This window comes from Mirounga angustirostris, unplaced genomic scaffold, assembly GCF_029215605.1.
Source record: "Mirounga angustirostris isolate CCGP_5_RB_7025 unplaced genomic scaffold, mMirAng1.0.hap1 SCAF_13, whole genome shotgun sequence".
NCBI lineage: Eukaryota > Metazoa > Chordata > Mammalia > Carnivora > Phocidae > Mirounga > Mirounga angustirostris.
Window position 1 is genome coordinate 63,781,860 of NW_026991721.1, and position 27,673 is coordinate 63,809,532.

General features: G+C 50.5%; 1 protein-coding gene across 2 annotated transcripts in view; it reads right to left on the reverse strand.

Moving 5' to 3' along the window:
• Nucleotides 1-27,673, reverse strand: part of GALNT18 (polypeptide N-acetylgalactosaminyltransferase 18) — a 349,523-nt gene that overhangs the window by 141,456 nt on the left and 180,394 nt on the right. For both annotated transcript variants that reach the window (XM_064577098.1, XM_045894132.3), the window contains exon 3: nucleotides 14,368-14,534. In XM_064577098.1, the coding sequence (XP_064433168.1) occupies nucleotides 14,368-14,534 (167 nt within the window). The remainder of the gene's footprint in view (nucleotides 1-14,367; nucleotides 14,535-27,673) is intronic.

A 27,673-nucleotide genomic window follows, 5' to 3' on the forward strand; every position in this document is an offset into this window, starting at 1 on the left:
GCTCATTCTCTTGCTCACCACCGTCCCACCAGCCCCATTGCCTCACCTCTACCGTTCACCTTATCTATCAAGCCTCGGTAGGTAACGGAGTTCAGGACTCCTGAATATGGTGACAAGTTTAAGGGCTCAGCCTCAGCAGCCAGATCCAACCTGGGTTCAGATGCTGGCTCTGCTATTCCTAGCTACATAACCGGTAACTTCTCTGAGCCTCAGTGTTGTCACCTGTGAAATGAGCATGGTGATAATAACACCCACTTCCTACGGCTGTCCAGAGGCTTATGCGTGTGAAGTAATACATCAAAGATGCTTAGGAAGAAGGAAAGCTCTTGTTAGTATTCACTTAAGCTAAGATTATACCAGCCCGGGGGCAGATATATATGCATGGGGAAGACATTCCTTTTTCTTTTTTTTAAAGATTTTATTTATTTGACAGAGAGAGACATAGCAAGAGAGGGAACACAAGCAGGGGGAGTGGGTGAGGGAGAAGCAGGTTTCCCGCTGAGCGGGGAGCCCGATGCGGGGCTCGATCCCAGGACCTTGGGATCATGACCTGAGCCTAAGGCAGACGCTTAATGACTGAGCCACCCAGGCGCTCCTGGGGAAGATATTCTGATGACAGAAATCCTAAATTGCTCTGTGCTCAGCCACATGTTGTCCAAGGAAGGGGGATGTTGCCTTCCCTATGACTTCACAAACTCACTATTCCAGTCTCTCGGTCTCTGTTTTCATTGAATTCATCAGATTCACCAAGTGCTTGTGTGGCACAAGGCACCCTTCTGGGGTGAGGCCTCATGGGGAAGAGAGAAGAAGGAATCAAAGACGAAGGCTCCATTCAGGGCTAAGTAACTGCGGAGTCTGTTTCCTCATCTGTAAGATGAAGAGAGGTATTGGAAAAATTCAGATCATGTGTAAAAGTGTGTAGTACAGTGCCTGGAACATAACAGGTGCTCGACAGATGATCCTTTTGATTCTTCCCTAAAGTCTAATTAGAAAGACACAAAAACAGAGGCAGGTTCTCTCTTTTCCTCCACCCTCATAGCCATGTCCAAATCCCATTCAATCTCCAAGGCCCAGGTCGAATGCCAGCTCTTCTAGGAAGTCCTCCCAGAATGACTGAGACCTCTCTCTGGGCCCCCTTTCACTGTGGCCACTGGCCCTTACCAGTGCATTGTGGGTAATGGCTATTTGTTCCTGGTTTATCATCTGCACTAGGCTGTGAGCTGTCTGGAAACAGAAACTGTTTCCACCCATCCTTGCATCTTAGGTGCAGAGTATGCTCCCTGACTCTTGAGAACACACTCTGTGAATGTCTGGTGGATGAAGGAGTATAGTTAGCGAAGCCCCAGAGCGGGGTTGCTCTCTGGCTCTGCCGTTAGCTAGGTGTGCGCCGCTGGGAAACTCACGGAACCTCTCTGGATCTGTTTCCCCTTCAGGAAAGTGAGGAGCTTGGGCTGGATTTTAGGGTTACCTGCTTCAGGTTGCCCAATGTCCCATAAGAGAAGCCCCTCTGGGTGGGAGAGGGACTCACAAAGTGAACTATGTCATCCACCCTATTTGTAGGTCAGGTGCTGAGCACAGAACTACCTAAGCCAGGGGGAGGCCACTGGAAGTCACAGTATGGGGACCAGGGAGGAGAACACAGAGGGAAGTACATGTCTTGTTACCTAGGTCCTGCTCTCCTTGGTCCGGCTAAAATCAATGCCCTACATCAGCAGCACAGAGGGAGTCAAGAGTCAACCTTGGGGCTGTCTAGTAAAAGCAGCCTTCTGTTAGTGGTGGTTCACATGAAGACTTCCTGCTCACTGATCTGACAAACCTGGGCTTGCTTTCTGTTCAAGAGCTTCTCTCCCTAAAATTCTACATACATCTCGAACTCCCAAGACATGAGCTTCTAAAAACAACCAGAAATGAGGCATCTCATTTCTACATCTGTGCCAAAGCAGGGCTGTAGAGTCTGTGTACTTGACTAAAGCTCGTCAGAGGCAGGGAACACATCTGCCTCACCACCGCCTCCCCATTGAGGAGTTTGGAACCTGCTTCTCCGGTTGTTCAATGAATGCATGTGAATGGCTGGAGGAGCACAAGAGTCCTAAGTCCCTGTGGGCCTAAGCAGCTAGGTAAGGCAGTCCCTGAAAAAAACAATAGAGTTGTTCCCCAATTTAGGGCCCCAGAGAGCAGATTAGAGCTGTGGTTAAAAAAAAAAAAAATCTGCTCTCCTCCCACCACCACAATAAGAGCAGATTTCTAGTGATGAGCAGTAGAGATGGGTCCACACCTCCTGCTGGACCTTCAGGCCCCCGTTATTTGTCCCGGCTTCTACCACCCCTAACGACATCTCCCATACAAGCTTCCACCGTGCCATTGAACATGGTGGTGCCGGTCTCCTGGGAACCCTGACAGCTAACACGCAGGACAGGGCTGGGTGGCCGCTGGGGTGGCCACAAGCCCCAACGCTTGTCCGCATGCTCCCCTTTTAGCTGAGCCCTCCGACCCCTGGGAGGACACCTGGGAGGTGGTGTGGTTTGGGGCAGCCTTTCAGAAAATCAATGCCACCAGAAGGCATTCCGTACTCCAAAGATTTAGTATCAGTAGGAAATATTTGATTGTTGGCTTTCAAGTGGTGTTAAATATGTGGGCAAGCAGAGGGAGGATGTCAGCTTCCCGGCAGCCCCCGGCCTTCACTGCATTTCCACCGTCAGCACCTGTACAAGCTGCTGAGCGGGACGGGCCGACGGCCAAGAATGGCCAAGGAGACATCTCCTGCTGGCTGCGCTGCGGGCTGGGGGAGTGCGACCCTGGCCTTTTCCAGGGACAGCTGGACTCCCAGCTGCGGCAGCGGGGCCCCTCACCTGAGGGCAGGAGAGACGTCTTCTGATTTCCTCCCACACTTGCTCAACGCTCCGGCTCCAGGAATTTCCCCCTCGACAGATGGTCACACAGCTGACCGCTGGAAGAAGGCCTTTTTGTATTTGGTTCCTGTTGGCTTTGTTATTCAAATAGTGGTCGTCTCGGCTAGTGTGTAAAGCCAAATGGTCCAAAGTCTTCCCGCTGCTGACTGCTTACAGGGAGCTCATGAGCTAAGGAGGGCAGGCCCTTTGCCCTCCTGGGGGCCCTTCTTGGTGGCCAGGGAAGCATACTGGGGAGTTTCTGAATCCCCGAGTCAGTTGCCCGTATCAGTAAATGGGCCCAGCACCAGTGATGTACCAGCCACCCCACTGCCAGACTCAGGCAGGCTCTGCCGTGGGGCCTGCTGGGACCTCGGCAGGGTGGCTGGTGAGGACAGAGAAGAGGCTGACGATGTGCAGGACCGGAGCTGGAGAAACTGACTGAGCTCTGGGGCTGGTCCACCAAGAGGCACTGTCACCAGGGGCTGGGCACATCCAAGCATCACTAACTAAGGATGCTCATTTCGGTGGGAGGTCTCAGCCCTGAGACTGTGGGAAGGCAGGTGGATCAGACCAGGGGAGCAGGGCCCAGCCAGCTGGTACGGGGAGCAAGGCAAGCCTCTCAAATAGGAGCATTGGCCAGGGCTAGATGAGGAGCCAGAACCCAGCTCAGGGGGTAAGGGTTCCATCCCAGGAGGGAATAGCAGCTTGGTAGAGAGTGGAGGCAGAAGGCCAAGCGTAGGACCAACTCAGAGAAGGTTGAGGAAGGCTGGGGTGGGGGGGGGGGGCAGCAGGTGCAGGGAACACAGCCCAGGCTGCAGCAGCTCTGTTAAAGCCATGCTGCCCACCATGGGAAGAACAGATTGCTGTTCTTCACTGCAGAGGTCGGCACAGGCTGGGCTATTAGCACATGGCACCTTGATGCATGTTCTAGAAAAGTACTCCCCTTTGGACTCCCAATTAGAAAAAGGCATTTCCGACACAGACTCATAGCAGGATGTGTGGCTTAGCCAACGGAGATCATGGGCTATATTTTATTCCCCCATTCCCCCTGGTCTGGGTGCCCCGGCGAAGGGCATAACCTGCGGAACCACATGCAGAAGCTCTGAGAGAATGGGTCAGAAACAGACACGACTGAAAATGTCAGAAATATTTATCGGACTCCTTTCCACCACCGTGGTCACGGGCCGAAGCACTTCCCAATGCTAGGGTCGGGGCTTGAGTCAGGGAGGGGTGGGCATTGGCTATCCAGAGCAGCCAGGAGCTCAACGGTCATACAGTTTCCTTGGGAGAGTGCTGGTCAACACCGGTGTGCATGATCTGCAGCCTGGCCAAGAGCTACCCTCAGGCAGGCGACAAACGGTGTGGCAGGGGGAGGGCAGCCCCCCGGCAGTACAGAGTAAAGGTGAGAGCCTCCAGGACTCCTGCAGAATTCAGTGCTAGGCTGCTCCCATGTCGAGGCTGCTGGGTGCCCGCTGCCAGTCTTATGGATGGGCTATTCTAGTCACAGGCGTCAAAGGCATAGGGTGGGTGGTGAGGAGAAGCCTTCAGCTGAGTGGGCTGACAGCCCATGTGCCTGGCTGTATAAACACCTCTAAGCTGCCTGAGCCTTGGTTGTAATTAGATTAGCTATATGGGATTCTTTAAGCTCCATAAAGCACAATACTGTCGGACCATTCTTTTCCTCTGCCTTTTTTTTTTTGCAATTATTCCAGCGGCATGCAAAGCTGTTGGTATTTTTACAGCTTGGAATGAGTATCTCTTGTGTAGGACAGCATCTTTGAAACATTAAACAACAATTAGGCAGCCTCTGGGCCAAGGGATGATGGGGTCTTTGCAGGGGGTGGAGGGGGACCCAGCAGCTGGTGGCAAACAATCTGGGAGTTCTGATTCTACTTTGCCACTACCCTGTGATTGTCTTACCAACAATTACAAATAACAATGATTCACAGTTGTGCAATTACTTGTCACTTATCAGGATTGTGAAGGTGGCTCCAGGTAGTGGTGGATGAGGCTCAACCACTATCTGTGAGCCTTGCCCACCCCTGCTCACACAAGCCCAGCGTGATGGGCCGAATCTGCATGCCCCCCGGACCCATATAGTCAAGTCCTAATCCCCAACATCATAGTATTTGGAGGTGGGGCCTTTGGGAGGTGATTGGGGTCAGAGGAGGTCATGAGGGTGGGGCCCCGTGATGGGCTTAGTGCCCCTTATAAGAAGAGCACAAGACCCCAGAGCTTGCATTCTCTGCACACACACGCATGCCGGGGAAAGGCCATGTGAGGACAAGCAAGAAGGCAGCCATCTATAAGCTAGGAAGCAGGCTCTCGTCAGACCCTGAATCTGCCAGCACCTTGATCTTGAACTTCCCAGCCTCCAGAACATGGGAACTAAATGTCTACTCTTTCAGCCACCCAATCTAGGGTATTCTGTTATAGCAGCCCACATGGAGTAAGACACCAGGTACATCCATGCTTGCACACATTTCCCATGCTCATATCTCATCCATGCACACGCACCGGTTCACAGCCACTCACTCACATGTGCTCACGGGCACACACATGCACATGCGTGCATACACACACACACACACACACACACACCAACTTCCTCCTATTGCAAAGGAAATAGGAAGCCACGCCTCTCACAAGATAACCTAAGCATGGCTGCCAACTCTTTGATTTCCTCTCAACACTGACAAGCCTAGCAGCCTCCGGCCAACACATCTCTCCTTCTTACTGAACCCTGGGCAAAGCTCCAGCTGAGGAGACAGCCATACCCTTCTCTCAAGTTCCTTCTTTGCCTCCTTCTTTGCTGGCCCTGTTGCCCAACACCATTCCCTCTCCAAAGAATGAGGACAAAATTCCAGTAAGTCTTTTGAAGTCAGAAATGCATGGTGCACTGGAGGCAGCCTTGTTTAGTGGTCAAGGGCGTTAGCTCTGAAGGCAGACGGCCTGGGTTCAAATCCCATGTCTGTGGGACTTTGGACACGTTCCTTAACTCCTCTGTGCCTACTTCCTTATTATGTAAAATCACATTGATAATGGTTCTTACCATTATCATAGAGCACTGATTAATTTATAAAAAAATACTTAGAAGAGGCTGGAGCACATGTTAAGTACTCATTGTGCTGGGGCTGCCTGATTGGGACTCTGTCTACACAGAAGCACTGGGAGCCACTCTGGTCAGCAATGTGGTGAGCAGAGAGATGTGGGTTCCAGGGCCAGGGGACCTGGGTTTGAATCCCCATCCTACCGTGTCCCAGCTATGACCTTGGGCCCTGGTCACTTTTTATTTTCAGCTCAATGAGACTTAGTGTCTTTATCTATGAAACAGAGGTGGTAACCCCATCTATTTCCCTAAGGGATTATAAGTGTCCTTTTATAACCAGTTTTATTGAGGGACTACTATGTGCGGAACACTGGGCTAGGTGGTGGGACACTAAGATGCCCGGTACCATGTCTCTCTCACACTGGTCACCTTGGCTAATCTGTGCTAAATTGCCCACTATAATTTAGTGAGTAAATAACCAGTAAAAATGGTGTGTGAGGGAGGAAGCCAGAGCATGTGGGAGTGCTTAAGGTGAATTTCCTGATCTAGCTGGCAGGCGGAGTGCAGAGCGACAGAAGGCTTTCTGGAAGCAGTACCACCTGAACAGTCCCTGAGGATTGAATTTGGCAAAGGGGGTGGGGTGTGGGAGGATAGTCATTCATTGCTAAGTAGAGCAAATGGCCTGGAGCCACCACACCAAACCTAGGGTGCCTGGCCATGGACTACCATGTCCCTATAGAGTGTAGACAGTGGGAAGAATGAACACAGGGTCACACAGGGACACAGCATGGGATGGAGGAGAGAGCCCTGGTGGGAGTCAGAGAACCCGAGGTCCCACCTCAGCTCTGCCACTCACACGATGTGGGGCCCTGGCAAGTCTGTCCTACATAGGTCCTCAGTTTCCTCCTGAGAGCCAGATGGGGTTGGATTGTCTGTCTGTCTGCCTCTCGCTGTGGTGGGGGAGGGACAGCCCCATTTGCTCTGTCTCTAGAGGCTGCCTGGTTCTATGCCTCATTCTGCCAACATTTGTCAAAGGTTTCAAGCAAACGTGGCCAGCGAGAAGGCTGGATCCACGAGCAAACGGGATTCATCACCCAGGAGAGAGATGAGTGCACGAGGTACTGGGAACTGGCCATTCTCTTGTTGGAAGAGAACAAACATCGGGTGGGGGGGCGGTTAGACTGGGCACATCACTGCCATCCAAGAGCAGACTGAAATCTCCAGGGAAATGGGATTCTTAAAAGAATATTTGACATTGCCATTGCTTTGATGCACTTTTAGTCACAAAATTCAGATTCATTTTGAAATTCCAAGTAGCATGAAGAGAAGGGTATATGATTTTTAAGTGTATCAAAAGAGGACACGAGCTAATACAAGGAAACATGGAAACCAGTGGGGCGCCTGGGTGGCGCAGTCAGTTACGTGCCCAACTCTTGGTTTCCACTCAGGTCATGATCTCAGGGCCATGGGATCGGGCCCCGCGTTGGGCTCTGCGCTCAGCAGGGAGTCTGCTTAAAATTCTCTCTCCCTCTCCCTCTGCCCCTCCTGCTTGTGCTCTCTCTTTCTCTCTAAAATAAATAAATACATCTTTTAAAAAAAGGGAAACACAGAAACGGGATATAGCAAAGGAAATTGTTTTTGGAAGTGGAGGTGGCTGGATTGTGGGATGTGGTGATTCCGGGACAGCTGGTGAGGGAACCTGAAAGAGCTCACGTTCAGAGAACACCTGCTCTGTGCCAGGTCCTGGGATACCTGTGTTACCTGAATGTGCTCACCATGGGGGCGGGGGCAAGTGCTTAGCTGTGTGCTAAAGGCCGTTCAGAAACCCGCTGAGGGAGTGAATGAATGAAGGAATGAATGAACAAGTGAATGCCAAGAATCAGAGGCGGGGATGATTCTGTCTGTGGCAAATGCCAGGGCTTCCCTCCCTCTGGAGGTCCCTAAAGGTTAAATCACTTAGTACCAGCTGAAGATATTGGCCCACTGGGATTCACCGAGAGTACGGTAATGAAAACCAGGAGGCTCAGAGCCGTGTTCCCACCATTTCTGGAGATAACGAGGAAGAGGGAGCCAGGGAAGGGAAATACTGTCTCAGAGTCACGGGGCAGGCATGGCCGCCATGTCAAGAAGGCCTGCAGAGGCTGGGTAACTTTGAAGGGGAGAGGCTGGGGGTCAGCCGTCTGCCTATGTGCATAGGACCTGAGTTCAGGCCACGTTGGGGTAACAGCATGAGAAGCTCCCCCTCCTGCATTCTGCCCACCACTCATGTCATCTTCCTGGCATGCAGCAGGGAGGTCCCAAGGGCCCCACCCAGGGAAGACACACTCCACCTAGCAGTGCCTGAGGCCTGAGGCTTGCTCTGGGGGAGCTTAAGTGCCTACTGTCCCAAGTTCCTCAGCTGCAGCACAGATGGGGGACAATAGTTAGAGCAGGGATTCCCAGAGGACGTCCCGCTGCATGAGAATGCTCTGGAAAGCTTATTAAAATGCAGATTCTAAGCCTTGCCGCAGACCTACAGAATCAAAATTCATTCATTCATTGAATCAATATTTATTACACACTGAGTACCAGGCACTATTCTAGGTACTGGAGATACAGCAATAAACAAAACAGAAGTCCCTGTCTTCATGGAACTTACATACTGGTGGAGCGAAAATGGACAAATAAAGTCACCAAGTGAGGACAGTAGATCAGATGGTAATAGGTGCTGTGGAAGAAAAGAAACAAGGAAGCGATGAGGAGTGACAGGGGTCAGGGCTGCCATTTCGAACAGGGTGCCATTTTAAATATTTGAACAAAGGCCTGAGGAGGCAAAAGAGCAAGTTGTGCAGATCTCAGGGGTAGGAGCATCCAAGAGAAGGGAGCAGCAAGTGCAAATGTCCTGAGGCAAGAACGTGTCTGAATGAATCTCTGTATTTTTTTTTTTTTAAAGATTTTATTTATTTTTTAGAGAGCCAGCGAGAGAGAAACAGCATGAGAGGGGAGAGGGTCAGAGGGAGAAGCAGGCTCCCCGCTGAGCCGGGAGCCCGATGTGGGACTCGATCCCAGGACCCCGGGATCATGACCTGAGCCGAAGGCAGACGCTTAACCATCTGAGCCACCCAGGCGCCCCGAATCTCTGTATTTTTAATCAAGCTCAAATACTAAAGTTTGAGACCATTTCAGCAGAATGACAGCATCCTACACAGGAGGTAGCCCCTGAAAGAGTGGAGCTTGTTTCGGAAATTGCTAAGCAGGCAGAGAACAGGGACTCGGACTCCAGCCCTTGGCCTCTGCAGGAGAAAGCTAAAGATCTGGAGTGGCTGCTTGGATGAAGAAAGGGGTCATCGCCAGCCCCTTTCCTGTTTCCAGGAAGCACAGGCCTGGCCCCAAAACAAAAATGCCTGCAGAGGAAGGGTTTGGGGGAGACAAGGCATGAGCACACACAGAAAGTGTGACATCGCCTGGGAGGACATTCCGAAAGCTCTGTACTCCGGCTTCAATTCGAGTTTAAACACAGACGTCCCTTCCATCGTGCCTTATCTCACTCAAGCCTCCAAACAATCCCTGAGGTAGGAATTCCACATCCCAGTTTCAGAGATAAGAAAAATTGGGTTCACAGAGGTTAAGAGCGCACAGCCAGGAAGGAGCTAGAAAGAGCTGGAACTGAAAAGCTGGCCTAAGGCCAAATTCTGCACGCTTCTGCACTCTCCCCACCAGAGCACATTGTTTCGGGAAGGAGAAAAAAGCAAGCCTTTAAGCAGTGGCTACACATCAGCTATTATTATCATTATTATTATTATTATTATTATTATTATTAGTTGCTGTTTTTGTTGTTGTTACTGTCATTGAAACTCAGCCTCGGGGCACCCTTCACACCTTGCAGCTTGCACCGCCCTTTCAGTGCTGTTACCTCACGTGTCCCAGTGGCAATGGGGCAGGCAGGGCGGGCAGGGCCTGATGGCCCCACATGGCACAGAAAACCAAAGCAAAGACCCATGGCCAGGAAGTGGCAGAACTGACACCAGAAACTGAGTCCTAGTATGTTTCATTCCCAGTTTAGATTTATTTGCAGGACTCCCTGATGCCAGGGACTAGACTGCCTTCATGCCCTTGGCCCAGGCTGGGCACTCCATAAATGGAGTGCCTTGGCCTGCCATGAAATAAACCCGATTCCTGTGCTGAGCGAGATGATGCCCCAGGGAAGCCAGCCCCAGATGGAGCCTGCTCAGGATAGGGTCATAGAGCCGCCTTCCACCAAGTCAGGCTGGTCGTGTCTGAAGGGCCCTTCTGCCCTTTGCCAAGGCATGATAGCTCACCTTCTCCAAGAGCCACAGTCTCAAGGGTCTCTTCCTCCCTTCATGAGAGCTCAGCTCAGACTGGTCTCGGTGCAGGGGGCCCTTTACAGGTTACCTCCCTGCCCCATCCACACAGGGGTACTCCAGCCGGCACCAGTCCCCTTCCCACCATGCCTCCCGCCCACCCGAGGTTCTGCAAGCTGCAGGGTCCTGGGACTGATTGCTATTGCTCTGCCAGCCTCCCGGCACCCCTCCTGACATGCCTCCCGACACCCCTCACTGCCTCTAGCAAACTCCCTCTTCACCCATCTGCTCCTCCCGAGTGGGACAAAGACAGGCCTTTTCTTCCCAGAGGCAGCCCTCATTTCTGTGCCCTGGATCCCATCCTCTCCTCCTTCCTTGGGGGCCTTGTTCCATGCCTTGGCCTCAAAGGATACAGGCACCCCCTCCCCAGACCAACGAAATCACCAGAGCTAAGGGATGGCCACCCGGATTTCTTAAAAGCTCTCTAAGCAATTCTGATGTGCAGTCAGGGTCTTGAGGACAAACTGCCTTTCGAAAAAGAGAAATACAATACAATACAATACAATACAATACAATACAATACAATACAATACAATACAATACAACTGAATAACACAGACCAGACTACAATAGAAAATATCATAGTGCTCTGCACATTAGAAGGCTAACTATTGTTGCTTAAAAGTTTTGTTTCAATAGTGGATGCTATTGTATGAGTGTGAGTAGGCGTGTCATCCTGGGTCATGATGTAAATGTCTTTGTTGCTGTGGATTATGGTTAAAATGTGTGTGTGTGTGTGTGCGCACATGAAACATTGCTCCACTTCCTGCTTTAGCTCCTGAATCTCTTTTATAGCCAAAATCCCTGACAGAAGAATCTACCTCCCTGTCTTCTCTTCATCTGTATTTGACTTCCACAGCCCCCACCCCCAGTCCTTTACCAAAGCTTCCTGCTGAGGTTTCCATGATCCGTACCTTCTGGGGGCTTCTTCCCAGACTCAGTGTTCTTCCACCTGTCTGGGTTTCTTCAAATAAATGACTCTCACTCTGGGAATTCCACGGAGTCTGTCATGCTCCAGATTCTCCTCTCCGCTCCTGTTCTGTCTCTCAACAGCTAACCGCCTTAATGTTTCACACTCAGTATTCTCTCAAGCTTTTTCCTTCTGCCCTCTTTTCTTTGCCACCATCTCCTCCCAGTGAATGGCTTCAGTTATTCTGCGTATAAGACTCCGAATTTACGTCCCCACAATTCTCTCTCTTGAGCCCCGGCTGTGCACTTGGCTAGCTATGCAGCAGTCTCCTGGGAATGGACATGAGGGCTGGGGCGGGGTAAACACTGACGGGGTTCAATTCAGGCATGCACTTGACTGTGTCAGGATGCGAGGCAAGCAAGGCAGGATTATCATTCCCCATTTTACAAAGGAAGAAACTAAGACCCCGAGACACTGAGGGATGTTTTCATGGTCACTCCTCCAATGGTGGAGAGGATCCTAGAGCCCATGACTTGAGACTTCAGTCCACAGTTCTTTCCCTTTGCACCATGTATTGGAATTCCACATGTACAAAAGCAAAGCTACATCTTGTTTATTAAACCAGTGGTTCTCAACCACAGCTATGCAACAGAATTATTAAGAATGCTTTTAAAAACAGAGATGGCCAGATTCCGCCTCAAACTTACCGAATCAGAATCTTCTGGGAGAGAGGTTTGCTTATTTTAGCTCTATATTTTGAAATAATTACAGATTCACAGGAAAGTACACAGAAATGTACAAAGAGGTCTTGTGCACCCTCCACCCAGCCCTCCTGCAACACTGACATCGTACACGACTACAGTACAATATCAAAATGAGCACATGGATGTTGCCTCCATCTGCAGAGCTTTTCAGATCTCTCCAGTAAGACATGTACCCATTTGGGTGTGAGCATATAGTTCTGTGCAATTTTGTCACATACAGCTTTGTGTAACTACCACCACAGTCCAGATATTAACCATACCATCAGCATCATACTCCCTAGAGTTCAGGGTTTGATAGCCCCCCTCCCCGAAGAAGAGCCATCCCACTGCTCCCGGCCCACTGCTCCTTCTGCCTCCCTCCCCTGGGAACATACCATCATCCTCAGAGCCACCCTGGCTTGAAACCAAGCCATAATTCACCAGCGCGCCTTAGGCCTACCTGCCCTCGATCCCCATACCCACCCCTACAGCAGAACAGGGCCTAAGGATGCCTCTTGCTTAGGGGAAGTCCTCACCCTTGGAGAGATGGCTCATTCATCCTTAGCCTTCTCATCTTCTAAAAGGGGAGGGGTTCGCAGGCCTGGGTGGAGCAAGGTGGGGTGCATGGGTGAGCTAGTCAAGCTGTTCTGGTGTTAGCCATTGGGGGATGGGAGCTCTCGTAGGCATCCATTCCATGGACACAATTAAGGTAATAGCAAGTACCTTCAAGAAGTGGGAGCTGGGCCCCTTCCCATATCCCTCATAATGGACAATCATCTTTAAAACTATGCTGCTGGGGCACCTGGGTGGCTAAGTCGTTAAGCGTCTGCCTTCGGCTCAGGTCATGATCTCAGGTTCCTGGGATTGAGCCCCTCATCGGGCTCCCTGCTCAGCAGGAAGCCAGCTTCTTCCTCTCCCACTCCCCCTGCTTGTGTTCCTTCTCTCGCTGTGTCTCTCTCTGTCAAATAAATAAATAAAATCTTTAAAAAAAATAAAAATAAAAATAAAACTATGCTGCCTATTTGCTTCCATCCTCTGATGTCTTTTCCTTCCTTCACACCCATGGAACAATTAGAGTCAAGTGATTCATAAGCACTGCCCCTCAGAAAACTCTAAAATCCGCTTCACAGCACTGCTCCTATACTTCTTACTACATGAGAAAATGAAAAAGAAAATTCGCTTATTGAGATTAAATATATTTCAATTATCTGATATGTTTCAGCTTTAATTGATAACAAAACACAAATTGCCCATCTGAACTTCTCATTACAGCAGCTGATTCACTGGAAAATTTACTACCTGATACCAGAGAAAGCACTAAAGATAACACAGGCTCGGGGACTCTATGATCCTGTGACCCAGCGGTCTGGTTTTTAAAATCATGCATTATCCAAAGCAAATCCATTTTATTTATTTATTTTTTTAAATTTATTCATTTGAGACACAGAGATACAGAGAGAGAGAGTGCATGAACAGGGGGAGAGGCAGAGGGAGAGGGAGAAGCAGGCTTCCCGCTGAGCCAGGAGCCGGATGCGGGGCTCGATCCCAGGACCCCGGGATCATGCCCTGAGCCGAAGGCAGACGCTTAAGGACTGAGCCACCCAGGCGCCCCCAAAGCAAATCCATTTTAATCATCCTATCAAGAGCACTGGTTTTTAAACCATCTTAGTACCTGGTCTCTAAGTTGGGAGAATATTACAGGGGCGGTATACATAGGTATCGGAGGCCCTGAAATACACACCAAGGGAAAGAGGCAGCTGGTAGCAGCTGGAGAAGGGGGGACAACATGGGGAGGGGGGCTTCAACTAGTGTTTGCGGGCCCCCTGGGGCTTTGCTAAGGCCAGACAGGGCAGGGAGCAGGGCATCCAGCAAAGAGGACAGACTTTCAGCAGCTCTGCGGTTGTCACCGTGTTACACACCCACTACCAGCCCCACTGTCAATACCACCGTGACCTTCACCATCACCAGCCCCATCGACCCTGCACCACCACCAGCAGCAGCACTGCTAAGACAACACGAACTGTCTTCCAGACAGAGGCCAAGGAACACCACAAACTGGACTGACGCTTCCCAGAAAAGAGCCCTGGGACTGTTCACTATGCACGCGGTGGGGGTGGAGGTCAGGGCTCCGTGCCTCACACTGCACTAGAATGCTACAGGAGACCGTGCACAGCCAGTAAGGAAAAGCCTGGGGGCCAGGCCCCTCCGGGATACAGAGAGGGCACACCTGTGGAGGGAACCATCCAGAGCAGTGGCCATCTAGAACCTCCCATCTCTGAAGCAACGTCTCAGAGAAGGAGCAGTCACGAGGAGCCTTAAGAAAATGAGACCCCTCCCCCGCCCCCGAGGCTGAAGCCTCTGCTCAGATGTCAGGCACAGAGCAGGGCACTGGGCCCAAGGGAGTTCGGGCACCCACCGTTACTGCTGTTGTCATCCACCAGGATGATCTCCTTGAGCAGGTGTGGAGGCGTGCGTTCAATGGCTGAGTGGATGGAACGCAGCAGCACGGACAGCGCTTCGTTGACGAAGATGAACACGATGCTCACCTCTGGCAGGCTCTCCGGGAAGGAGAGGTTGCGGCACCTGGAAAGAAGAACAGCCAGGCTCTCAGATCTGTCAGTGACTCAGGTGGGGTCACCCCCGGGGCCAGCCCACCCCATGTCTTGGCTCCAGCTTTGCCGGAGGGCTCAGGGGTCCAGATTCTTATTTGATACGGAAGACAAGCCCTAAGTGTGCCACAGACAGGGTCACACCATTAAAACTGGTGTGGGGGCGCCTGGGTGGCTCAGTCGTTGGGTGCCTGCCTTCGGCTCGGGTCATGATTCCAGGGTCCTGGGATCAAGCCCCGCATCGGGCTCCCTGCTCGGCGGGAAGCCTGCTTCTCCCTCTCCCACTCCCCCTGCTTGTGTTCCCTCTCTAGCTGTCTCTCTCTCTGTCAAATAAATAAATAAAATCTTAAAAAAAAACAAAAACTGGTGTGGACCACCCCAGAGTCTGAATTTGTCAATGGCTATCCCAGCTGAATAGCTGTACAATTAGTGCCCGAGGGCAGTACCTGGAACCCAGCATGTGGGCACTGAGTACTTACTGGGAGAACGGCTCAGTATTTCTAAACCCACTGGGATAGAAAAGGCAACCAAAGGGAAGTCTTAGTATTTTCAAAATGGCAGGCAACATCTAGGTGAAGGCAGACCTTTGACGATCTGCCGGAGGACAGAAATATGTGTCCTTCCAGAGACTTCAACTGCCAGAAGCCACTCTGCCTCACTCCAGAAGGCATACTGCCTGGTGCCTCTCCTACTTCTCATTCATCACCAGGATCCAACCTCCAGAACCAGGCTGAAACTAGACCCAGAGTCTCCACACGAATGAGGGATGGAAGGACAAGTCCCACCTCATTTCACAGATGAGGGCACTAAAGCTCAGAGAGACTGAGTCCCCACCACGCGAGTCAGCTGCCAAGATAGAATCCCAACTCTGCCTCTGACATCTACACCAGGGATCTTCCCTCCAGGAAAAATGGTTGCTGGAGAGACTGCCTCTAACTGTCCCATTTCCCCCCGAGTTCTCCTAAAACCCTGAAGTCACTGGAGGTCTCTTACCCAAAGGACTTGAGCAAAACCTTTAATTAAAGTCTGTGTGTTCTTCCCCATCAGAAGAGAAACGCATAACCGCTGCAAACATTGCCTTAGTGGGCAGGAAACCATGGCTGGTGCCCTGCTCTGGCTGAAAGGAACCATTATTCCAGAAGGCATTGACTCAAGATAGTTGAATGAAAGCAAAGAGCAGAAATTACAGGCCGTGGGCTCAGAGAGGAGGCCGTCCACTCCCACCACCGGCCACGGACGGCTCCAGGGGCTCCCTCCAAAGTGGGAGGTGCAACCAGGTTAGAACATGCAATAATGAGCATAATAGCACACAGCTTCTGCTTGTCGGCAATTAAAGTGCTGCAGGATAGGAATGGGCCGGTTCTTCCTTAATGAGGAAGGCTGCAGGATAACCAGCGCTGAGCAATTTGGAGAAATCACCATGGGGCCCCAGCCTGCTTAAGAGCCGGAGATTAATAAACTAAAATCACCGTCTCTATGGTTACCAGAAATTTACAGAAACTTCTCCCATTCTATTTCCAGCTCTCCTTCTCTCTCACCAAAGAGGGGTGGAGGAAGGAGAAGAGTTGAACTCTTCCCAAATCCACCTCATGCTTACAATGTTAATAAAACCACCAGGTTAACAGATTGGGTTGGAAGGCGTTCATTCTTGTATTTAATGGAATAAATATTTATTGAGCTTCTTCCATGAGGCAGGTACTACTGTAGGCAGGGCGAGGACGAAATACCTATCCTCAGGGCACTTAGACTTTGACAGGAGAAACAGGTAAGCATGGAAGCAAAGAAATGATACAATTTCACACGAGTACAGAGATGAAAAGAAACGCAGGGTAGGAGGCCAGGGTGATGCCTTCGCAGCTGTTCAGAAGGAGTGGTCAGGGAAGGGCTCTGTGAGGGGGAATTAGTCAGAAGCTTATATGGTTTGAAAAAGCAAGCCGTGCAAAGGCCCGGTGGGGCTGAGGGAACAGTGCGGTGATGGGAGGGGAAGCAACAGGGGAAAGTGGCTCACGTAAGTGCAGTGAAGGGATGAAGGGGACAGGGAAGCAGAGGGAGGGACTTGAATGAAGGAGATAGCCTAGAAGCTTTAAGCTCACCTGACCATTTCCAAAAATTTTTTTTGTTGTCGTGAATGGGATTTTTATAAGAACCATAGGAAGGTGTGTGGTTAGCAGTGCTTATTTATGTCTATCAAGACCGGCAGCTGGCCCTTCCTTAGGTATGAAAACTGACAAAAGCATTAACAGACAACCTGCTTGCTGATTGCATTTTTAAAATAATACTATATATGGTCAAACTGCTGGTACATGACCTTTATTTTTATTTTTATTTTTTTTATAAAGTATAGTGAACAGCTCCCAATAAGGTCAGTGCAGGGGTTCACGCTCGCTGTCCTTCCCACTAGCCCCACTAGCATGAAGATGGTGCCCCCGTGTCTGGAAACATTTCTCCATGGTTCCCCGGGGCCTGAGAGCCCCGCTAACTAGAGCTCCAGGTTGTTCATAGGTGTTTTCCAGAGCTGGGGGTTAACTGTCTTCCTCTACTCCCCTCCTTTCTTACTTCTGAACATAACCACTCCTCTTCCCCGTCCCAAGGAGACAAAGTTTAATCTCTCCCAGTATCGGCATGCCCACCCCGATGGTTTGAACCCCCAGGGCCGGGGAGCCGACTCCTGATGGTCTTAAACAGAATGGAAATGTTATGTTTGTTTTATAAGCTAAACTCTGCTGATCACCATTTTCGCATGAAAGATTCTTTCAAACGTAAGGTTGTTATACACAACCGCTTTGGAACATGACAGACACCTAGAGTAGTGCATCATATTGGTACCTGTTTATTGTCTGTCCCCCCTATAATGCAGCCCCCCAAGAGCAGGGGCTTTATTTTGCTACTGTGCTCTTACCCTTAAACCAGAGTCTGGCACATAGTAGGTTGTTGGAATTAAAACTAACAGGGCTATTGATTTTATGGAAGGCCTAAATTTTATATGCACACCACTGACCCCAGCATGTTCCTTTTTTTTTCTGCAAATCTCCTCCCTGTGTTGGAGAGTCAGGGCCTCTCTTCACCAGAGGGTCCTTCCTCCCCTGAATTTATGACCCCAGTTCCTCACATTCAAGTCTCGGGCAGCTCTCCGATTCTTGGAACTGTAATTAAGTGGTCCCTCCGGGCCAAACGTCCTGACCTCCTTAAATCCTTCTTTCCTCCCCTTCTCTCCTGCATGCTGCTCAGAGTCCTCCCAGCAATAGCGGCGCTGCCCTGGCCTCTCTCTCTCCACACTGCGAGGCCCCCTCCCTCACCCCTCATTTACCGGAGCCTAACCTAAGTATGGGTGTGGCTGGGCAAAGGCTGCAGGGTGGTCAGGATAAGGAAGACAAGGTGGGACAAGAGCGTTGGGCAGCGGATGAAGCCACCCAGCCCCAGCTCCGCCCCAACTTGCCGTGTGACCCTGGGCGGGCCACTCTACCTCTCTCCATGTCACGTCATAGAATAAGGGAGGCAGAAGAAACAACCACTCAGCTGTTCTTTCACTCAAAAATTTTGTAAACTCTGGGATCTTCTATCTCCCACATGGTGAAAAGAAGACACCTCATTCAAGAATAGGTTTGCAAACCTGCCCTCCCACGCAGCACCTGGTCACCACCAAATGCCACATGAAACGTCCCCTTACTGCCCTCATGATTACACAAGGTGACCACATGTCCTGGTTTGCCCACGACTTTCCCAGTTTCAGCACTGAAAGTCCCAAGCAAAGCGGGACAGTCGGTCACCCTGTGAGTAGACCACTGTGTCCCTAGCCTTCTTGAGGGTAGGGACAGAGCTTGCTCCCGGCCGCACGCCCACTGGCCAGCACAGTGCCTAGCCAACAGCAGGCACTCAGTCAGCATCTGCTGCATAAGTTGGTACTACCTTCTCAAAGGCCCCAGCACACACACATCGACGCACTGAAGCAGAATTTGCATTGCTGGAGAAAGGAGGCAAAAAGAAGGAGGAAGAACGGCCTGTCAGGCGAGATGTCCACATACCTGCTGGTGACACTCACCATCGTCCCTGCTGAACACTGAACTCAGGACAGGTGCCTGCCTGCCACAGGGCAGCTCAAGGCTTTCAAAGGGAATACACATTCAAGAACCACCTTGGAAGAGAATTGTTCCAGACCCAAGCCCAGCACTTCTGCTCCAGAGTCCAGCCACTCGATTCACCCATCAACCAGCACTGCCGAACGCCCCACCCCCAGAGCTTTGCCAATATATCCACACCCAAGATGCTCTCCCGCGGCACTTCGACCCTCCAGGGTCCAGGGTCTGCCCCACACCCTCTGCTCCCAGCGCCTGCTCCCCACCCGCTCTGGGTGTCTGCCTCTGCACCCCTCGTCCCCGCTCACCCCCCCAGGAAGGCCCAGAGGACCTGAGAGTCAGAGGAACCACACAGGCCCAACTGTCCTTCCCCTACTGATGCTTCTGGAGAAAGCCTGACTGTACAGGACCAGTTCCTTACTCATACTGAGAAGAGGCATATTCTCCTATAAAATTAAGCCATAAAAGTTCCCTTTTTACTTTTATTCTTGTTCAAAGTCGAGCCATTTTCCACTAGAGATAAAAACAAGGCATTTCTAAGAGGGGAGTACTATGGCTGTCTAATAAGCTGGAATTGATGGTCATGATAAACTCAACTTTATCGATCTCTGCACACAGAAGGTGATGCGAGATGTGAGCAGCTATGCAGAGGCCGCTCGGCAGAGCTCCCCGAGACTGTTTTGATCTGCTTAGAAAGCACATTTATATCAAGAGCTTCAGTGCGACTGTTGCCTGTGGGAGGCAGGGAAGCAGTGGCCAAGTGAGTGAGACCAACCTTGGCTCCCAGCGGCCGGGTACCGCCCTGGACAGTGGCCAGACGCCTCCATGTGGCATCGGTGGATTCTCCCCTCCCTACGACCTTGGCAAATCTACAAGCTCCCAGTCCATCAGGGTGATAACTCATGGGGAGGCTGCTTGACCTGGGGTGGGAGGAGTGGGTAGACCTCTTCCAGGATGAAGTTTAAAGTCGAATGTGAGCTGAGGCTGCCTGCCAGTGCAGGGGGTCACCAGATCCAACTATGCCAGGATGCTCCAAGTGGAGACGGGGTCTTCCTGGACAAAGCAGCAGGAAAATGGCATGCCCAGATACCCATTCCCCTGAGTGTCCCTAGCCCCTCTCTCTTCCCAGGCTTCTCCCAAGACACCCTCCCCTGCAGCCATGGTCAGCACACAGGGTTCAGGGACACCACTAACCACCTAGGACATAAACCCTTGGACAGAGCCTGGTCCCAGGGTCAGCACAGCCCTCTTGGCCCTTTGAGATCATCAGTGTCCTCACCCCAGGCTCTCCCCTACCTGCACCCACAGGATTTGCTTGCTCCTCCTCTGACCTCACTTGGGTACACTGCTGGCTTCTTCTAGACCTTTCCAGATGAGATAGGCTCCCAGGCTGGCCTCCGTCCAGTCTGCTGGACTTAATGAAACCCACAGATGAGGGCAATGAGGAGATTTTCATTGAGCATGAGGATAGTCAAAATTTTTACTCCCTCCGGCTGGCATCTCTATCTCCATGACCTCTGCACCTGAGAGACTGCATGGTGCCTGCTGCCCCTACTGCCCACGGACCCCCTGTAGAATATTTGGAAATTATAATAGTAATAATTTCCATTTTCTGAGTGTTCACGATTTGCCATAAACCATGCTAAGAGATGTTTGGATATTTTTACTCCCCCCCCCCCCATTTATTCCTTCCTACAATCCTATATGGCAAACACCATTATCCCCATTTTACAGAGGAGGGAAATAGGGCTAAGACAGTTCAGTTACTTTCCAGGGCTTAAACCTGGGCTCATTTGTCTCCAAAGCCTATACTCATAATCCCTGCTAAACTAGGGTCTGTATCTTCCTTCCCACTCTCACCCAGAGATGCATCCGGCAAAACAATGGTGTTGTGACAAGCTAGAGACCTGGTGGGGGTGGGGGGGTGCAAAACAGAAGTCACTCCAGGCTGCTATCTGATGAAAGATGGAGAGGATGCTGTGTGTCCGATGTGTGCAAAGATGATAAAGCCCTGCTGGGCATGTGAACCCTGAAACTCTTCCTGGTGCATTGTTCCCATTGGGATAAACCATCCCGGTGACTCCTGGTATAAAGGGGTCTGGGTCTTCTGTCTCGTGGCTTCATCATTTGGCCCACCGCTGATGGGACCAGAGCCTGATTCCTGAGCTCCACATAGCTACCAACAGCGTGGCCATCAGCATATAGGGCAACCTGGCCCAGGAGCTGTGTGTAGTCAGATCTGGCAATACTAAAGAAGGACCTGTGACCCGATCCAGCCCTCTCTCATGGGAAGGTTGAACGTGAGATACGCCAGGAGGCAGGAAGCAGGAGTCTGGGGCAGTAGAAATGATGGGGTTGGAACAGAACAGGTCAGGGAGCTGGAGATGCAGAGATCACCACTAGAGACTGCGTTCTAACACGTGAGTCAGGAGGAGGCAGGCTCGGGCCTCCCTGGGCCGTCCTGAATCATGCCCCCCTCCTCCACACCTGAACACATGGCTTCCGGCGGTGTGATGACGTGATTGGGCGTGAACATCAGCCTACAAAGAACCCTAGCCATCTGTGGTTGCCACGTGAGCTCAGCTCCTTGCTCCGAGAGCACGCAGGAGCCCCAGGAAGGAGAGGCCCGCTGAGATTCCTGGGCTGCAACTGGATTCCCCCGTCAGACTCTCACAGCCTCCTCCGCCTTACTTGCATGCCACTCATAAGCCATCGCAACATGTTTTTATGTGAGTATTTAACAAACACCAGCATCTCCGCTAGCCTATAAACTGCATGAGCTCAAGACCACATCTGCTTTACTCACCAGGTATGGCTAGTACCTTGTACTACGCGCAGCACAGAGTGGAAACTCAGGAGCCCCTGGGTGTCTAGCTGAATGAACAAATGAATAAATACTCGACTGACGAACAGGAGAACTGATTCAGGCCCATGAAAGGCCTGTGGGTGGGAATTCCAGCATGACCTGGCAGAGCAGGAATCGCTGAGCTGAACAGTAAGTCGCTGATGGTACCCTGTATGATTTCCTCACACGAACAGAGTTGCCATAAAAAAATCACTATAAACTTGGTGCCTGAAAACAACACAAATGGATTATCTTGTGAGAAAGGTACAACGGGGATTGGTACCTTGTGGGAGGTCAACCAGTTTGTAAATGAGAGACCGGGCCTTGCAACCTACCTGTTTTAAACATCGTTCTATAATCTAAGCAGAAGCTTCATCTGTTAGTCATGTTATCTAGTTTCTCTTATCCTCGGATAAGCCAGAGCAGTAAATGGAGCCCAGGTGGGGGTGGGGTGGGGGGATATCCCCCTGGCTCAGGTGTGGAAGAGACAGCAGACATCTAAGAACTGGGAGCTTTAACCATCTGCAAGGCGAGAGAAACAGGACCATCTGATCAGAAACCACAGACAGGTAAACTATGAAGTAGATGTGATCATCAAAGTGTCCAGCTTTCATCCAGAGGGAGAGCTCCTACAAACATCTTACAGGTGATTATACCAATTTGGAGAAAGGATCTGCTGTATCAAATGTTGATTGTAAGTAAGACAAGAGAGAAAGGAGTCATTTGAAATGTACACAACTGACAGGAAGCAGAGAAACCATTTGTTCCTAAAACATCTTACTAGAAATCCAGGGGAAATGGAATCCCTGGGGCTACATGGACAGTGGCCCAGGGAACAAGTCAGCTGGTGGGGAAAGCACATCAGGGACTGAGCGTCTCCGTCTGGTGAGTTTGTTGGTGAGCAGGTCAGGCAAGGAGAAGGTGCGGTGGGGGAAGGTGGGCCCCTTAGGTCAGAAAAAGGAGGATGGGGCATCTTTGCTCTCCATCAGACCTGGCTCCAGCCTCTGATGCCCAGAACTCTGGGGCTGGGGAGAAATCCCTCCATCTGACCTGCCTGGCTCTCCTCTCCTCTAACCCTGGGGCCAATGGCCTGTCTCATGTGGCTCCTTGTCCACACAGCAGTCCTCCGGGGACTTAAAGTCATGGTCATGTCCCCCCAAGCCATCTCTTTTACAGACCAAAGACCCACATGATGCAAGTCACAAAAAATTAAATAGCAGTTGCTATGTGTCAGGCAGTGTTCTAATATTACCATCTCTAATTTGTGTATAGGAAAATCAAGGCATAGGAGAGGCTGGGGAACTTGCTGGAGGTCAACCTGCTTGTTATAGTACTCTATAATCTAAGCAGAAACTGCATCTGTTTGTCATGTTCCCCACTTTTTCTCTTGACTCGTTCTCCTCTGAACATACTCCTTTCTCTATATCCCTTACAATCCAATCCTGCACTTGTCATCTGAGTGGCAAAATAGACAAAACTATCACCTCCCCTTTTAAAGGCATTATATTTCTATTAATATAGCTCAAGATTATATTATCTTTAAGAATAGCCCACATGATACTCTTGGCCCATAATGAGCTTAACATTAAGAATCAGAACTGTTTTCCCAGAGTGCTTTAGTAAAGGAGTGTGATCCGTCCCACCCACCCCCCCTCGCCTCACTGTGCGTGGTTAACATTTTCAATGCAATAGCAGAATCACTACTAAGGGTGTTTCCCCTTTGTTTGGAAGCTGCCCTCATGGAGGACACATCTTCCATAGATCTCTGGGTCACCTCCATAGAGCTACGATCCCAAACCAGAAAAAGTCGCCTGGGCCGGGGAGGGTAAGCATGCCAAGGCAGTGTCCTAAAGACGCAAGACCCAGCTAAAAATACTGGCTCTGGAAATAAGTCAAACAGAGAAAGACATGTATCATATGATCTCACTGATATGAGGAATTCTTCATCGCAGGAAACAAACTGAGGGTTGCTGGAGTGGGGGTGGGGTGGGAGGGATGGGGTGACTGGGTGATAGACACTGGGGAGGGTATGTGCTCTGGTAAGCACTGTGAATTGTGCAAGACTGTTGAATCTCAGATCTGTACCTCTGAAACAAATAATGCAATATATGTTAAGAAAGAAAAAAAAAAGAAGAAGAAGAATGTAGCAGGAGGGGAAGAATGAAGGGGGGGAAATCGGAGGGGTAGACGAACCATGAGAGACAATGGACTCTGAAAAACAAACTGAGGGTTCTGGAGGGGAGGGGGGTGGGAGGATGGGTTAGCCTAGTAATGGGTATTGAGGAGGGCACGTTCTGCATGGAGCACTGGGTGTTACGCACAAACAATGAATCATGGAACACTACATCTAAAACTAATGATGTAATGTAGGGGATTAACATAAGAATAAAAAAAAAATACTGGCTCTGCCACCCACCACCTGTGGGAACTTGAGTAGGGCTTCTTAACTTGACAAATACTCAGTATTCTCCTATATAAAACAGAAATAATAATAATTACCTCCAAGAGACGAAAGGATAAAGTGAAATTAGAAAATACACATTAAGCAGTCTGCCCAGCACAGGGCACATGGTAAGTGAGCAAGTGGTAGCTCTTAGTAAAAATCATTAGCCCCGGGTAGCAACTCCCACATGGTCCAGCAATCATGATCCCAGCTGCTCCCCCTTGAGCCATCCCCTTTGTCCCCCAGGACCAGCTACATAATTTGTGGGGCCCAGCACAAAGGGCAAAGATGGTGGTATTCACAAATCGTTCTGAGTTTTAACACAGTGACAGTAGAGCATTAAACCAAGCACAGAGCCTCTCTAGCCTTCTCGGGATCTTGTGCTACAGGCTGTGCCCCGTACGAGTTTCCTAATACTAATATTGCTGCTGAAGAAAGCACGACACACTTGGCGACTCAGAACAACACACATTTATTATCTTACGGTTCTGGGGTCAGAAGTCTGACACGGGTCTCACGGGGCTAACATCACAGTGTTGGCAGCACTACGCTCCTTTCTCGAGGCTCACAGAGATAATCGGTTTTCCTGCCTTTTCCCAGTATCTAAAGCTTGCCCCCTTGCCTTGGCTTATGGTTCTTTTCTGTCTTCAAGGCCCGCAATGGCTGGTGGAGTCCTTGTCACACTGCCATCCCTCTGGCCTGATTCTTCTGCCTCTCTCTTCCACTTTTAGGTGCCCTGTGATTACACTGGGCCCATCCCGATAATCCAGGATAATCTCTCTATTTTAAAAGCAGCTGATGAACAACCTTAATTCCATCTGCAACCTTGATTCTCCTTTGCCATGTACCAGACCATAGTCATAGGTTCCAGGGATTAGAACATGGGCGCCCTTGGGAGACCATTATTCTGTCTACCATACATACCCAACCATCCCTGCTGGCCCACAAAGTCCAGAGATGAGGGCCCTACAGCCCTCCAATTCATACGTGCAAACCTGTGGCCACACCCCAGTGGTGGCGGCAAATACCCACCGTCACCTTGGATGGACTCTAACCTGCTCCTAGGGGGACTGAGCCCCTGGCTCCATGCTGTGCTCTCTCTCTGCTATATTCCCATTCCAGATCTTTCTACTTGGATATTCATACAGGATCTCTCCAGTTCAGGAACAGGGCTGGTGTGTGTGTGTGTGTGTGTGTGTGTGCATCTGTCCCAGTTGCTCCCTCCTGGGGCTGCAGAAAATAGTCTAACCCCCTTTAGATCATACCCTCATCACTCTGTCTCCAGCTTGAGCCCCCCAGTCAACCCAAAAGCCAGTCCACCCTACCCCCTGGGAGGGAGGGACAAGGACCTCAGGGGACACTGGAAAGAAAGGTGACATGATCACTGACAGACCCAGGAGCCTCTGAGGATCTCCCAGCGAGAGGCAGGAATAGTACCTGCCAGAGGCTCTGCCCTGAACTACCTTGGAGGTAGGCCATAGAGTTGCCACGGCAACTTTAAGCCTTGAAGCTTGCCACCAGGAGCTCCCTTGCTCCTACCCACACCCAAATGCCCACTAGCTCAGGCACTCGTCCCTTCCGCTTTCCGCAGCTCCTGGTCGGAAATAACCACCACGGCCTGCAGAAAAGAATGAGGCGTGCACCTGTTGTTGTGGAACAATGGGCTGTCTGGTGCTTTACTGGGTGCCTGGCACATACTTGCAGCTCAATACATGTTTGTGGGATGAATGAATTAATAAAGCCTAGCAACCAGCTGGATGGACTTTTTTCCTTCTCATTATGTCTTCTGCTGTGTATAAGACCCTGAGTATAGAATGGTCCTTTCAGCCAGATGACAAAAGTGGGTCAGATTGCATTTTTCAGCACCAAGAAAGGACCAGCCAGAAATGATGGCAGAGAGGGTGGGGCAGGATTTGGATCACCCACATTCCAGTCCAGGAATTAAGCCAAGCATAGTGTCAGGGTTAGAACTTGGAAGAGCAAACCCAAGAATACAAAGAGCAAAGTGCAAAATCCAAGGACACCTCGGGGGACAGAAGTTCCCAAGGGCACTGAGAATGAAGCAAGATCTACCTGGCCAGACACATCTGGAGACTGTCCTTAGCATGGTGCTTCCTCTCCAGATGCTACCCACCCCCACACACCTTGCCTCAAAACCCCAACATTACCTGTAGCAAAGGCCTCATTCTCTGCCTCGATAATGAGTTTTATGTTCAGCAAAACAGTTTTACCAGCACTTAGAGAAGACTTTCCCGACTCAGACGAACTGATGGGCCCAGTGCTACATACTGTTCAAGCAGTCCCCATCCCCATTAGTGTCACAAATGGATACTTCAAGGCAGTAAGCGTGGTGGCGGTTACAAACACAAATTCTATTGCCAGACTACCTGGGTTCAAACCCCGGCTCTGCCACTAGCAGCCTTGAACAGATGTTACAGTCTCTCCGTGCCTCAGTTTCCTCTTTGGTAAAACGGGAACGAATAATAATACTGTCAAATAATGAGAAATATATATATTGGTCTCTGCCCCTGGTTTCTGCTCATATTTGGTCTTTGACCCCAGTTCCTGACACGGAGATCCTAAAACCCTTGTCATTCCCTGAGTGACAGGAGTGTCTGACACAGAGCTCCTAAGTGCCTTGGAATTTCTGGGTGATGGGAGCATCTCTTGATCTAATGAGGTGATTCTTAGTGGGCCCTGAATGACGGCTGGTCACCAGAAAGACCAAAGTTTGGAACAGAGGAGAGGGGCTGGAAAGTGAGTTAATAATCCATCATGCCTACATGATGAAGCCTCCATACAGATCCTGAAAGTATGGGGTTCAGAGAGCTTCAAGGTTGCTGAACACATCTGCGCATACCAGGAGGATGATATACCCCAGGTCCATGGGGACAGAAGCTCCTGTGCCTGGGACCCTCCCAGGCCCTCACCCTATATAACTCCTCATCAGACTGTTCATCTGTATCCTGTCTTACATCTCTCATAATCCACTGCTAAGTGTAAGCATTTCCCTGAGTTTTGTACCACTGCTAGCAAATTACTGAACTCCAGGACAGGTGGTGGGGACCTCACTTATAGCCGGTCAGAAGCACAGATGACAACTGAGACTGGTGACTGGCCTTGAAGAGGGGGCGGTGTGGCGGGACTGAGCCTGCAGCCAGTGGGACTGATGCTAATTGCTGGCAGATAGAGCTACAACTGAATTGAACTGTAGGGCACCCAGCTAGCGTCACAGAATTGGCTGGCATGGAAAACCCCCACACAGCTGGTGTCAGAAGGATTGTGAGTAGGAGAATCCAGAACAGTGTGGGTTTCCCGGACGAGTCCCTACTCCAGAAGGTCACTGCGAGGAGTCGAAGAGTTAACAGAAATAGAGTGCCAAACGCATCCCTGCAAACATGGCTCATGCTAGAGAAATGTTTGCCAGTGTAATCTCGAATGGGATGATAGTAAAGACTTTGAAAAAATGTTTCCAAAATGAGTTAAACAGGATAAGCTAAGAAGCAATGACCTTGTTACAAGGCAGGAATCTTTTTACGGAAATTGACAGACAAAGAGAGGCCCTGTTTCAGCTAAGCACACTCTTGTTTTGAGTGGTTCACCAACAGCTCTCCGATCTTGGTTGTGCGTCTGGCACGGGAGCTGAAGTGGAGCTACACGGAGCTTTCCAAGTACGTGTGCAAAGAGAAACCGCATCCTTAAAGCCCCTGCAGAGAGCATTGGTGGAGGCTCACGGAGAGGGCTCAGCTCTG